The 15,034-nt window shown below is 45.6% G+C and overlaps 1 protein-coding gene across 1 annotated transcript; it reads right to left on the minus strand.

Moving 5' to 3' along the window:
• Positions 1 to 2,177: 2,177 nt before the first annotated feature.
• LOC103055109 (uncharacterized) lies at positions 2,178 to 14,793 on the minus strand. Its single transcript, XM_088151241.1, has 5 exons — positions 13,722 to 14,793; positions 13,372 to 13,498; positions 13,139 to 13,218; positions 8,878 to 9,004; positions 2,178 to 7,437 (listed from the first exon to the last, which is right to left on the minus strand). The coding sequence occupies exons 1-5, from the start codon at positions 14,145 to 14,147 to the stop codon at positions 5,042 to 5,044; spliced, it is 3,156 nt and encodes a 1,051-aa protein (XP_088007367.1). The 5' UTR covers positions 14,148 to 14,793; the 3' UTR covers positions 2,178 to 5,041.
• Positions 14,794 to 15,034: the final 241 nt, after the last annotated feature.

Raw genomic sequence — 15,034 nt, forward strand, 5'->3', positions numbered from 1 at the left:
CAGGTTTCTCTCTTTTTACCTTGCTACAGCCTCTTTCCTACAGCATACTGACCACACAGGTTTTTTTGTACCTACAATCAATAGGACAATGCAGCAAAAGAAAGGATATTCTCAAAAGAATGAGGGGGGGGGAATTGTTCAGGATGAGATTTAGCAGTCAAGAGACTGATCTACAGTATTAACAGCTGCGAGGGACAATGCCATGAAATGATTCAAGGTATTCAAGTCTTGAAGAGTGTGAACAAGAAGACTTTTAAACAATGCATGCTTGAGATAAGGTAAAGGTCCATCTTAGCTGAGCTCTGTCTGAGAGACTGAATCTCTTCTGTGCTGGGGAAAGATCCAGTAATGTTGAGATTCATTGGAATAGCCAGGAGGGAAATTCAAGGGTGGGAGAACAAAAAGGAAGAAAATATAGAAGCAGGCTTGTCCTCTTCTGAAAACCAAGATGGCCATGAGTAAAACAAGGGGAAATGAGAAGAGGCTTTTCTTGTTAAAACTACAGTAGCATCAAAGTAACACAATTTTCAAAGAGAGAAAAAAGGATTATAAAATTTCTGTAACAGCTGCTGCTTTCTGGCTCTTCCCTATCCCCGGGAAGTTCCTCTGACTATCAGCACCAACTACCCAGTTCAGGTTGCCATCAGTGTAAACAGGGGATCTTGTTCAGAAAGGCCATGGCACACTATACTCTCATAGCACTTGCTGGGAATGCCAGAAACCAAATGCACCCCTCACTATCACGGAGAGGAGCCATGCAAGCTCCAGAAAAGATGCAGCCACTTCATGGGGCTCCCATCCAGTGCTACCTTCATCTCCATCCATGTTCCAAACTATGGTTTGCTCTTCTAGCCAGGATCTCTGAAAGCACTACTATTTGGATGGAAAACCATCATGGCATGCCAAAGACGGAGCTTATCCAGAGGTAAAAATTATTGCGTAACAAGTTTTTCTGCCCTAATTTCATGGCAAAAATCAAGGTTTTGAATTGAAGGCAGAGGAGAAACTCCTTAATTTGATGTGAGAAATTGAGCATGGGAAAACTTGGTGAATAACAGGTTGGAGTTGGTGACTCTGCCGAGACCCAAAGAGAAACTCCTCACTTCAGCCGCCATTGTGACATTTTGAGACTTCAGAAAAGGAAACCTCTGAAGGGCCAGAGCTGAGGAATGTTTAATTCCTCCACTTGAGGGACATCTAAAATACAGATGAGATACTGTTTTCTTTTGGTAAAGTAATAGTACAGTGGAACCTCGGTTCACGAACTTAATTGGTTCCGTGACTCTGATCGCAACCCGAATTGGTCACGACCTGAAGCAAATTTTCCCATAAGGTTCAATGTAATTACCGTTAATCCATTCTGGCGTGGAGGACAGGGAGGCGGCTATTGCTTGGAGGGAGAGTCCCCCTCCCTACGACCACGTGTCAGGGGTGGAAAATGGCCATGGATCACGTGTCAGGGGCGGAAAAATGGCTGCGGATCACGTCGGGCGAAAAAATGGCCGCGGACCACGTGTCACGGGCGGAAAAATGGCTGCGGACCATGTCACGGGCGGGAAAATGGCTGCGGATCCTGTTCGTGATCCGATCCAGCGTTCACGAACGGAGGCAAAATTTTGTGACCGGAGCTGTTTGTGACCCGAATTGGTCGTGAACAGAAGCGTTCGTGACCCGAGGCACCACTGTACTTTTCAATGGCTTTTGCCCTGATGTCGTTTTCAAAGAGAGGATTTTTCAGCTACTCAGTTAATAAGCAGTTTTATCTGCGAGGATCTGAGGTTATAAACAATGGTGGCTATGAGACCCGGTCTGAAACTGAGGGGGAGCAAAATAGGGGTCCTGAAGAAAGAAAAATAAACAATATTGCAGGAAAACAAGTTCCAAAATATTTAAGTTTGAAAAACATTTACCTCAGAATACGCAGAATGGTAGAGAAATGATTCTCAGTGAGAAACCTCTGAGGATTCTCCTGAGGTAAAATATCCTCCTGAGCAAAGGGGATCCTTTGTAAAGGAGGAATAAGAGAAAGACAAGGGACTGCTAAGTATTCCAACACTAATTTAAAGTTCTTCTTTTCAAAAGAAAGAACCGAATCAAAGGAAAAATATTTGCCAATGGCGTTCCAAGTAGAACAGAAAAAGTAGGAAATAGCACCAATCTGAAGAAATTCACCTTCCTTTGAGACATACAGAAGATATTTATTTATACATTTTATACAATGTACAGGCTGCTTAATGACAGCAACACACAACACACTCTATGGGATTTGATTATCGTTTGTCTTTTTTTCCCCCCTTATGTTTGAAAAAGCAAAGAAATGCTAAAAAAATCTGGCCATCTGGTCTGGGGATCTGGTGATTTGGTGCAGAGCCTTCAAAGTTAGGAAGTTACTGTTAGGAAATGAATGGTGCTCTCCTACAGATCATGTTTTTAACAGTTTTAATAGTTATTGTTTTTATTTCTCTTGGGGGGGTTAACTTTGCAAGCATCCAGAGTTATGGAAGTGAGATTGGCAGCTACATAAATTTAATAAATACATTTATATCCTCCATTGTCACTGCCTTTGGAGAGAGTAGCTACAATGAGGAGATCTGGGAGCGAATTGGAGGGAAAGCTGCTGATTGGACAGCCACAACTCCTGAGAATCCAGCCAATTAGAGAGTAGAGCCCAAGGACAAGGAGTTCCATTCCTGTAAGAAATGGTGGGGCACCAACAGTGCCCTCTTGAGTCACCTTAAAGAATGAGCTATTGGTTTCCTTGCAGAACTTGACACTTTACATACAATGGAAGCTGCTTTCGGCTCAAAAGCTATGGGGCAAAAAGAAAATTAAATCAGAAATGGGAAGCTGCTTCCAAACCTCTGCCCTTTGGAGTCTCTTTACAAATGTCTACCTAGAATAAGATTTGTGGGGGTGGTCTGCAAAAGGAGGAGTCCTTTTCATACAGGATGCAACTCCCCCTCCCCTTTTCAACATAGGAACATTTCTTATGCCAAGTGAAGCCACTGATCTGCAGCCTCTCTCTTTATTTTGAGACATCTGGAACCTTCTGGCATCCTAGTCCACACACCTTAAAGATCCAGAGGTTGAGAAACTCTGCTTTAAAAGATCCAAAAAAAAAGAAAGGCTTCTCTTGCCTGACACCAACAGAAAAAAGGTAGATCTGTACCAGAGTCCAAACTCCAGGCTTCCCCACTCAACCTAGGACTTTGGATCTCAAAGAAACCTGTTGGGGAGGATTCCAGCTTTGGCACTGCACCCACCGCAAGCACAAGTATAAGTATAGCTTGCTAGCAGCTGTCACTTTACAGCAGCACAGATGCAGCCTCACATACCTGTAACTGATTTTTATGGCCACCAATCTCACATGCATGATTTTGGACTATATTCTGGATTATATGAAAAATAAACACACGCACACACATATACACACAAATATAGAAAAATCACCAGGCAATCAATCTAAAGCATTATTAAAGGTAGAAATGCTACTGAGTGGAGCTTAAATTCTGGAGGCAGAATCCATGCAGTTCTCCTAGCAGTGTTACCATTAACGAAGGGCAGTGTGAAAGAGCATTCTTTTGTCTATTCTAAATCTCCTGCTAATCAGCTTAATTGGATGATCCCTGGAACCTAATGTTTTCCACCAGGGTGGTTCATCTTTTTTTTTTTGTTTAAGAGTGCCAAACACAAATAAACATATCCAAGACCCTGATCATTTGAATGGCTGCTTTTGAACTTTGTCTATCTCTTTTATATCCTTTTTCAAATGGGATAACCAGAACTATACACAATATTCAAGATGCAAATATACTGTAGAAAGGAATAATGGTTTTACTTCCATTCCTTTCCTACTGATCCCTAACATGGGATTTTTTTTCTCAACTGCCACATAGTCAGTGGCTTCACTGAGGTCTCCATTATCACCCAAGATCTTTCCCCTGCCTAAGTACAGCTCAGGCCTCAACAATGTAGATGTCAAGGTAGGAAATTATGCCCCAGTACATGTCACTTTCAGTGTTCTTCAAGGGAACTGCACTGACCACTAAGGTGACTTTTCATTCTCTTTCAAGAGATTCTTCTCAAATTTCTCACAATCACTTTTGTTTTCACTACCTTGAGTATTTCAGTATCATCTACAGGCTTGGCCAACTCATGGCTTATCAAGAAAACTAGCAGCCATTGCATTTTCTCCCAGTGGTTTCTGAGATTAAGTGGTGGCCTAAAGTAGCCTCTAATTACGTAGTCTCCAATTATGTAGCCAATTATGGATTGTTACTGCCCTCTCAATAAATACATATGAGAAATCAGGGAAGGTGTAATTTTGCTGGAAATGGGGGGGTGGGGAACATAGAGAAGAATAGAACTGGGGGCATATGACCACAAGAAGAGGTAAGCAGATTAAGGAAGAAAGAAGAGAGGCAGAAATCCGCTTTAGAGAAACTGTTTCTGCAGACAAGCAGGGATAAACGACAATCCTCCAATCCCAGAGTTAGGATTACGATTAAGCGCTGGCTAATGCTCAAATGCATTCGCACCTGTCTGTAGCCATTTATACCTCTTGCCCAGTCATATTCAGCACAGATGTCTGTTCCCAAACTGAAAGCCAGTATCCCCAACCCAACTCACAGGTAATGATTAGGAAGGGAAAAAAACTCAACTTCCATTCAGGTAATGGTTTAATAAAAATCTTGGTATCCCTAATATCTCGCTGCAGATGGGATTATGTTTGAGGCATGCTTAGCTAAATGCCATAAAGTCTAGCTATACTCCACCTACTACACAGACAAGATCTCTGTCTTGTAGTAACTTGGACACTCTTCAAAAGCTTACCTGTAATCTCCTTTATTTGGCCCATCCATCTTATCCCTTCTCTTCCCCTTCCTTCATTCTAACACATTTTCACTAATCATAATCCACTCCCTTTCCAATTTGGCATGCTGATCAGAAATGAAATAACTTCTTTCCACACGTACATAGTGTCTCCCCATGTAGCTCCTTTTATGAGAAATTAACTATCCTGAATGAAGCTCCTTCTACATTACATGCTGGCAAGTGGGTTCTCCCTTGTGTGGATCCTTTTATGAAAAGAGAGGGAAGCATTGTGACTGAAACTCTTTCCACAGTCTTTGCACTGATATGGTTTCTCTCCTGTGTGGATCCTCCTATGTGAAGTCAGGGAACTGCTTGTATTAAAACTCTTTCCACAGTCTGTGCATTGATATGGCTTCTCCACAGAGTGGATCCTCTTATGTGAAATAAGGGAACTGCTCGTGTAAAAGCTCTTTTCACAGACTGTGCATTTATAAAGTTTTTCCCCTGAGTGGATCCTCTTATGGGAACTAAGATGACTGCTTTGACTGAAGTTCACTCCACAGTCCATGCACTGATATGGTTTCATCCCTGTATGGATCCTTTCATGGGAACTAAGGGAAGCGCTCTGGCTGAAACTCTTCCCACATTCCATGCACTTATATGGTTTCTCCCCTGTGTGGATCCTTTTATGAGTAGTAAGGGAACCACTGGTGGTGAAGCTCTTTCCACACTCTGTGCACTGATATGGTTTCTCCCCTGTGTGAATCCTTTTATGGGTGGTAAGTTGACTGCTATTAGTAAAGCTCTTTCCACAATCCATGCATTTATATGGCTTCTCCCCTGTGTGGAACCTTTTATGAGAAATAAAGGAACTCAAGTCTCTAAAACTCTTTCCACAGTCCATGCACTGATAAGGTTTCTCCCCTGTGTGGATCCTTTTATGGGAAATGAGTTCACTGCTTGTACTGAATCTCTTTCCACACTCGATGCATTGATATGGTTTCATCCCTGTATGGATCCTTTCATGGGAAGTAAGGGAGTCGCTCCGGCTGAAACTCTTCCCACATTCCATGCACTTATATGGTTTCTCCCCTGTGTGGATCCTTTTATGAGAAGTAAGGTTACTGCTGCAACTGAAGCTTTTTCCACATACCATACATTGATATGGTTTCTGCCCCGTGTGGATCCTTTTATGGGAAATAAGATCACTCCTACTTCTAAAGCTCTTTCCACACTCTATGCATTTATATGGTTTCTCCCCTGTGTGGATCCTTTCATGGGAAGTAAGACCACATCTCATTGTAAAGCTCTTTCCACACGCCATGCATTTAAATGGTTTCTCCCCTGTGTGGATCCTTTTATGGGAAATGAGATGGCTGCTTGTACTGAATCTCTTTCCACACTCCGTGCATTGATATGGTTTCATCCCTGTATGGATCCTTTCATGGGAAGTAAGGGAAGTGCTCTGACTGAAACTCCTTCCACATTCCATGCACTTATATGGTTTCTCCCCTGTGTGGTTCCTTTTATGGGAAGTAAGGGAACCACTCGTGGTGTAGCTCTTTCCACAATCCATACATTTATATGGTTTCTCTCCTGTATGGAACCTTTTATGGAAAGTAAAGGAACTCATGTTTCTGAAACTCTTTGTGCACTCCATGCATTGATATGGTTTCTCCCCCGTGTGGATTCTTTGATGGGAAATAAGATTACTGCTCATTCTGAAGCTTTTTCCACACTCCATGCATTGATAAGGTTTCTCCCCTGAGTGGATCCTTTTATGGGAAGTAAGGTTACTGCTCTTACTGAAACTCTTTCCACATTCCATGCACTTATATGGTTTCTCCCCTGTGTGGATCCTCTTATGGGAAGTAAGGGAACCACTTGTGCTGAAGCTCTTTCCACACACTGTGCATTGATATGGTTTCTCCCCTGTGTGGATCCTTTGATGGGTCGTAAGCTGACTGCTATTAGTAAAGCTCTTTCCACACTCCATGCATTCATATGGCTTCTCCCCTGTGTGGACCCTTTTATGGGGGGTAAGTTGACTATTTTGAATAAAGCTCTTTCCGCACTCCATGCATTTATATGGTTTCCTTCCTGTGTGGGTCTCTTTATGCAAAGTAAGATCATTGCTTGTATAGAAACTCTTTCTGCATTCTGTGCATTTATATGACTTCTCCACTCTATGGATTCTTTTATGGGTATTAAAAGTACGGCTCTCATTAAAACTTTTCCTATACTCTGGACTTTTATATACTTTTTCTATCTCAATGCTTTGATGTAAATTAAGACAGAGATTCAAATCACTATTTTTTCCATATTCCTTGTAGTGAAGCGGCTTCTCTGTAGTGTGGGTTCTGCTATATTCATATTCACCTGATTTACTGCTCAACATTTTTCCACCCTCTAAACTGCTTCCTTTTTCTCTGTGAAGTTGGGTATGGAAGGTGTGGTTTTCTCCATACTGAAAAATAGAGAATTTCTCCATCCTATTGTTCAACTGGTTTTCCTCAGGCACCTTTGGCTCCCCGTGATTGTCCAATATCCCTTCTCCAGTTTCAGTTCTTTGCAAAGATTTCACACCTGGTTCTTTATAATCCTCATTGTCTTGCCAGTCAACTGTTTGGAATGAAAAGAAAGAAAGCAGAAAATTCATGAGATGTTTAAGGCACAAAGTGAAGGCGCCATTACATCATATTAGCCACATTTTTTATCTCAACACTACTGTACCAAGATTTTTCCCTCTAGGCTGCATGGTCCTGGGAATATGTCTGGGGCATTGTTTCCTACATCTCTGATCTTTCCTGTGAGGTTATCTCCAGAATGTTGGACTGCTTGGAGGCAACTGAGGTATGATGTCCCACAGGACTCCATTACTTTTCTCCAAGCCATTCAGTGTAAATAGGGAACCTATGGGGAGGATGCATTTAGAGCATTTAGAGTTCTGGAGTGAGATATCACCAGTTTTATTGCTTCTTAACATTCAGATTCAACTGTGCTGTTGCTACAAGGAAACTGGATTTAGGTACTGGGATTCAGCATGCTGGGGATGAGGTTGCCCTCCCTTGAAAAACCAGGTCTGCACTCCAGGAGTGTTGCTTCATCTTCAGCTGTCCCTGCATTTGCTGGCAGCCACACAGAGAACTCTTTACTAGCAGTAACACCTTTGAGATAAACAGTGAGAGAATCAGAATATCCTGTACCTGACCCTTTTTTTCTCCCTTCCACCCAGAGATTACTTAAATAAGCTTTCTCTACCTGAGCAGCTTTTCTCCCCAGCCCAGGCTTCTTTAATAAGTGCTAACCACAAGTTAACAAGCTCAGCACTATGATCTTAATTAGTTGATTAGAACCCACTCCCTGATGCTGTTGCCTGAAACTGACCAGAACTTAATCAGTTTCATAACTGAGAGCTTTTTTGTCTCCTAAAGTGCACTAAGCCAACAGCCAGAGCTAGCACATTCCTCTCAATGTGTATTCTCTACTGTGTGCCTGTTTACTTATTTGTAATCCCTTCCTTCCCAATAAATGTAAATACAAATATTAATTTTCTTCTTGCTAATTATCCCAGCAACAGGGTGAGGATTCCAAAGGTTTGGGGAGTGGGGAAAAAGGGATATAAGATTTGCCCTGCAAACTCAGCTTTCTCCTAAGTTGAATTCTGGAGACTGCCATCCCTGTTTGGGCTCACCTGGATATTTGGGGGTGGATCCCCCTGGCGCTGAGTATATTCAGGGACTTCTAAGGCAACCTGAAAACCCAGATGAGAAGGATTGGAAACTGTCTGGGAAGGTGCTTGTTCCTCTTTCTGGAGACAGCATGAAAATGTTAGCCCTTCCTACCGGAACAAGTGCTGCTGCTGCTGTTATTATTATTTCGAATAATATAGCCCCTCTTATCACATATGCGACTCTAGACATAATGCACACAAGGTTATTTCAGTCCTCTGCAGAAAAAGTACAGACCTGAACCTCCTCTGAGAAATTCACAAACTGATTATTTCTGACCAGAAAATACCTTCCCCACTTATTTGAACCCAGCGTGAAAGGGATCCCTTACCCACAGAGTCCACATTCTTAGCATTTTCCAGCATGACTTCTCTGTACAGGGATTTTTGGTCAAAATCCAGCAGAGCCCACTCCTCCTCAGAGAAAAACACAGTTACATCTTCAAAGGGCACGAGAACCTGAAGTACAAAAGCATTCCTTGTTAATGTACAGTTCCAGAAAGTATTTGCAAATTCTCTATCCTAATGATAAATTTTGCTGATTCTGTAGGACCTTCAATCCCATTCACTGGTAGCAACCCTAATATTTACTTATTTATCTATCATATGTATATACAGTCAGGTCCAGAAATATTGGGACATTGACACAATTCTAACATCTTTGGCTCTATACACCACCACAATGGATTTGGAATTAAACAAACACAATGTGCCTTAACTGCAGACTGTCAGCTTTAATTTGAGGGTATGTACATCCAACTCAGGTGAACGGTGTAGGAATTACAACAGTTTGCATATGTGCCTCCCACTTGTTAAGGGACCAAAAGTAATGGGACAATTGGCTTCTCAGCTGTTCCATGGCCAGGTGTGTGATATCCCCTTGGTACCCCAATTACAATGTGCAGATAAAAGGCCCAGAGTTCATTTCAAGTGTGCTATTTGCATTTGGAATCTGTTGCTGTCAACTCTCAAGATGAGATCCAAAGAGCTGTCACTATCAGTGAAGCAAGCCATCATTAGGCTGAAGAAACAAAACAAACCCATCAGAGAGATAGCAAGAACATTAGGCGTGGCCAAAACAACTGTTTGGAACATTCTCAAAAAGAAGGAATGCACAGGTGAGCTCAGCAACACCAAAAGACCCGGGAGACAACGGAAAACAACTGTGGTGGATGACCGAAGAATCCTTTCCCTGGTGAAGAAAACACCCTTCACAACAGTTGGCCAGATCAAGAACACTCTCCAGGAGGTAGGTGTATGTGTGTCAAAGTCAACAATCAAAAGAAGACTTCACCAGAGTGAATACAGAGGGTTCACCACAAGATGTAAACCATTGGTGAGCCTCAAAAACAGGAAGGCCAGATTAGAATTTGCCAAACGACATCTAAACAAGCCTTCAGAGTTCTGGAACAACATCCTATGGACAGATGAGACCAAGATCAACTTGTACCAGAGTGATGGGAAGAGAAGAGTATGGAGAAGGAAAGGAACTGCTCATGATCCTAAGCATACCACCTCATCAGTGAAGCATGGTGGTGGTAGCGTCATGGTGTGGGCATGTATGGCTGCCAATGGAACTGGTTCTCTTGTATTTATTGATGATGTGACTGCTGACAAAAGCAGCAGGATGAATTCTGCAGTGTTTCGGGCAATATTATCTGCTCACATTCAGCCAAATGCTGCAGAACTCATTGGACGGCGCTTCACAGTACAGATGGACAATGACCCAAAGCATACTGCAAAAGCAACCAAAGAGTTTTTGAAGGGACAGAAGTGGAATGTTATGCAATGGCCAAGTCAATCACCTGACCTGAATCCCATTGAGCATGCATTTCACTTGCTGAAGACAAAACTGAAGGGAAAATGCCCCAAGAACAAGCAGGAACTGAAGACAGTTGCAGTAGAGGCCTGGCAGAGCATCACCAGGGATGAAACCCAGCGTCTGGTGATGTCTATGCGTTCCAGGCTTCAGGCTGTGAGTGACTGCAATGGATTTGCAACCAAGTATTAAAAAGGGAGAGTTTGATTTATGATTATTATTCTGTCCCATTACTTTTGGTCCCCTAACAAGTGGGAGGCACATATGCACACTGTTGTAATTCCTACACCGTTCACCTGAATTGGATGTACATACCCTCAAATTAAAGCTGACAGTCTGCAGTTAAAGCACATTGTGTTTGTTTCATTCCAAATCCATTGTGGTGGTGTATAGAGCCAAAGATGTTAGAATTGTGTCAATGTCCCAATATTTCTGGACCTGACTGTAGCTGCCCATCTCACACAAAGTGATTGTGGGTGGTGTACAGCAGTTAAAAAGAATAAATACATAAAACAATTAAAAATAAAAAGTATAAAAGCACACAAAACAGGAGGGGATAAAATTAATACGGGAGCCATTGCAAAATCTCCCCGGTCCTCTGGGACCCCCAGACCTGATCACATAGCCAGGTCTTGAGGGATTTCCGGAATGTTAAGAGGGATGGAGCTAATCTCACTTCTGGGGGGAGAAGATTCCACAAGGTGGGCACCAAACCAGAGAAGGGCTGCCTCCTGGGACCCACCAAATGTAATCCTCTGGCAGATGGAACTCGCAGCATGCCTTCTCTGTCAGACCTGATGGGACAGGCAGATGTAATCGGGGAGAGGTGGTCCCTCAGATAAACTGGCCCCATGCCATGAAGGGCTTTAAAGATCAAAATCAGCACCATGAATTGTACCTGGAAGCAAACTGGCAACCAGTGCAGCTTGCGGAGCAGAGATGTAACATGTACCTCCCCAGGGGCATGCATAACTGCCCATGCCACTGCATTTTGCACCAGCTGAAGCTTCCGGATACTCTTCAAGGGCAGCCCCATGTAGAGCACATTACAAAAATCCAAATGGGAGGTGAGTAGGTCATGAGTGACAGTGATTAGGTCCCTCTGATCTAGGAATGGGCACAACTGGTGCACAACATGAAGCTGTGCAAAGGGCCTCCTAGCCACTAGTGCCACCTGCTTTTCAAGCAGGACTCATGAGTCCAGGAGGACCCCCAGATTGCGCACAGGGTCTGTCTGGGGCAGTGCAACCCCATTCAGTACCAAAGATGGCATTGCCCTAGAACCAGAAGGCCTCAAAACCCAAACCCACTCAGTCTTGCCAGGGTTCAGTTGAAGCCTGTTGCTCCTCATCCAGATCCTCACAACCTCCAGGCACCGGGATAAGACATTCACAGCATTGCTTAATTCACCAGGGGCAGAGATGTATAATTGAGTATCATCAGCATATTGAAGATACCTCACCCCATGGCAACGGATAAGCTCACCCAGCAGCCTCATGCAGGTGTTAAATAGGAGAGGGGAGAGCACCAAACCCTGTGGCAGCCCACATAAGAGGGGCTGAGGACGGGTTCTCTCCTCCGCAACCACCACCAACTGGAATCGGCCCCAGAGGAAGGAGGTGAACCAGCACAACACAGTGCCACCCAACCCCAATCTTCTGAGCCAATCCAGAAGGATACCATCGTTGATGGTATTGAAACCCACAGAGAGGTCACGTAGGGCAAGGATGGATGCACAAACCCCATGCTGCCCTTGCCAGAGATCATCCAAAAGCATGACCAATGTTTCCGTCCCAGGCCTCATTCCCAACTGAAAGGGATCCAGATAATCCGCTTCATCCAAGGTCCTCCTAAGTTGCTGTGCAACCACCTTCTCAATCACCTTCCCCAAAAAGGGGAGGTTAGATACTGCATGAAAATTGTCCAGTATAGTGGGGTCCAGCGATGGCCTCTTGAAGAGGGGGCAAACCAAAGCCTCCTTAAGAGGCAAAGGAACAACCCCCTCACTCAAAGAAGCATTAATCATTGCTAGAACCCACTCACATGACACCCCACCCAGGCCACCTTAACCAGCCAGGAGGGACATGGATCTAAAGAGCAGCTCACAGTCCTAAGGGCCTTGTCCACTTCCTCAGGTCCAACAGGGTCAAACCATTCCCAAATAACAGGGCAAGGCTCCTCCGTAGGCATCTCCACTGGACCTGCAGCAAAGCCAACGTCCAACTGAAAATGATTTTATGTGACAGATGCCAGGAAAATTCTTCCCCACATCCCTTCAGAAGGTTCTCTGAGCCCTCCCTACGAGGAGGGCTCACGTCACCTGAAACAGGGCTGCAAGGATGCAATGAGAGCGGAGGAGGAATGATGCCTCACCCCCCCTTATTGCCTTAACATCCTTGTTAGTCAACTCCTGAGACTAGACGAGGGCGCAACTCGGACTCCAATACTTCCTGCAAGGTTGCTTCATCAAGCAAGTATTGGGATACTCCTATATGACATTTTAACCAATGCCTTATGTTGTCCACTAGGACATACACAATCTTCATTCAACAATTAGAGGAAGTTGTTGTGAGATGTCCTCCAGAAGTAGCTTGAGATGCCGTGAATGTATGGATGATATCAGATTACTGGGAAGCTGCTCATGCCCTGAAAAACTGGTTAGATGAGAGCTAATAAACTAGCTCAGAAAAAGGGATTCAGACCACTTTGGAGAGAGTTGCATGTTCCTTGAATAAATGATGCTGCATTTTGGGAGGCGGGGATCCTCATCCTACCTGAGTTGGAAGTACAACTGCTATTTCTGCTCCACCACAAAGAGGAGATGTTTCCACCGGTATCATCATTGTTCCATTTTCTGAGAGCAAGATAAAAGGTTAGGAAATGCTTGTTTTAAAAACAGCTGGAGGAAAACTATGCACAAAGGCCAGGCTTGCACACAGGTCTAAGGTACTACTGTAAAAGAAACTCATGAATAAGAGCCCAATAAATCAAAGGAGCCTTCTTTTACCTGATGGTGGGACTTGAGATGGGTCCTCCTGGGAGATCCCCTCCAAGACAAGTTCCTGAAAGGGATATGACACATCCCCTAATGCTTTAGGCGCTTGGGTGGCCACCTCCATGAAGAGCTCTTGAACCTGAAATAGCAGCCAAGAGAAAAGAGAACATCACTGCCCCCTGCCCCAGCTTTACAGCCCCTCTGGAAGAAGGGACTGGGCTTCTTACAAGTCCTTGGAAATAATCAGGGTGAGAGAGGATGGAAGCATTTATCTAACAAATATGAGATTTTATTAAAAACCCTCCGATTATATTAGAATGGAAACATTTAAGAATTCATTCATGTTGCTTTTATGGTCTCACCTGCCGCTTTCGCTGTATCTTCTGCTCCGCACGGCTCGGGAGGAAGCCTTCGGCCAGGGCCACCGCCTGGGAGCTGGTCTCTGCTCCGCGCTTCCAGACCCAGCTCTCCATCTCTGGGGGCAGGATGGCCGGGGACTGCTCCAGGACCACCAGGCCCAGCATCTGAGCTTTCCCGCGCCCTTCCTGCCTCATCCACCGACCGTACAGGTGGTGGAGTCGGCCGCATCCTCCTCGGAGTCCCTCAGCCTCCTGGCGGCAGAGCTCCCTGAAAGGGCAGCCCTGGACGGCCCAACGGGGGGCTGCTTCTTCCGGAAGGTTCGGCCTGGGTCTTGCTGCTTCTCCAAAGAAATCCAGAGGCTCCCCTGAACCTGCAAAGCAACTTTCACGCGGGGGAGCAGAACGGCAAGGAGAGCCCCCTTCAGCCATCTTGGCGGACGAGGGATCTCTCCGTCCCCTGGACGACTAGATTCTTTCCATTCAGCGGGAAGGGCGCTCAGTTTCCAGGCCGAGAGGAGAACGAGGAGAGAGCCAAGAGTCCAAGGCACTGACAGGAACTTTCTTTCTTTCTTTCTTTCTTTCATAGGAAGGAAGGAAGGAAGGAAGGAAGGAGGGGATTTTTTGGCTGGCGCCAGCAGGAAAACGCGAGTCCGCCCCGAGGCTGCCCCTCGCCCGGGCTCCGCTGCCCAAGAGAGGCGCGCAGCTCCCTCCCGGAAGGGTCTTCCGCCCCGCTTTGTTCCAGGCTCGGCCCGGGCTTCGGCCGGCGGGCGCGCCGCTCGCTGCAGAGGCGCCCTCGGCGTGGGAACGGCCGCTTCCGGCCTCCGCTGCAAACCGCGGGCGAGGCGCTGCGCGGAGCAGAAGCTCCCCGTCGCCTCTCGGCTGCACCCGGAAGCCCGGCGGCGCGTTGCGAGAGGGCGCCCTCTGGCGGGCGCTGCCTGCGGGCGGGTGGGTGCCCGGGACGCTGGCGAGGAGAGGAGTCGCCGGAGCCTGAGTGGGGGACGCCCGGCGGGGCTTTCCTCCTCCTCGCGGAAAACCATCCCCGGCGCACCGCCGCCCGCCCGCCCGCTGCTCTTGAGGAACTCAAGCTGCAGACCGCGCGGAAATCGGACGAGAGCGGCCACCAGACGCCTTTCGCAATCAAACGCTGCCTCTCAGAACAGCGCACGGATGCTGTAGGAAGTGAACTTGCTGAGCGGGAAAGGCGCCGAGAGACGCGATCTTCTGGAGGAAGCGCACCGTGGAAAAATGGCACGTGGAGCAGTTTCAGTCCTCGGTGCGGAAGGGGCAACCCTGTGGAAAGGGTTGGCAGAAAGCTT

The sequence above is a fragment of the Python bivittatus genome, unplaced genomic scaffold, assembly GCF_059951505.1.
Source record: "Python bivittatus isolate LINGU-HERP-01145 unplaced genomic scaffold, Pbiv_v1 ctg000650_np1212, whole genome shotgun sequence".
Taxonomy (NCBI): Eukaryota; Metazoa; Chordata; class Lepidosauria; order Squamata; family Pythonidae; genus Python; species Python bivittatus.

Bases quoted from the DNA above. Each gene is read 5' to 3' on its own strand.
- LOC103055109 (XM_088151241.1), bottom strand. From the start codon at position 14,147: ATGGCTGAAGGGGGCTCTCCTTGCCGTTCTGCTCCCCCGCGTGAAAGT. The intron at 13,499-13,721 runs GTGAGACCATAA...CTGCTATTTCAG, and splicing joins AGATACAGCGAAAGCGGCAG to GTTCAAGAGCTCTTCATGGA. The intron at 9,005-13,138 runs GTAGGATGAGGA...TTTGTACTTCAG, and splicing joins CAGTTGTACTTCCAACTCAG to GTTCTCGTGCCCTTTGAAGA.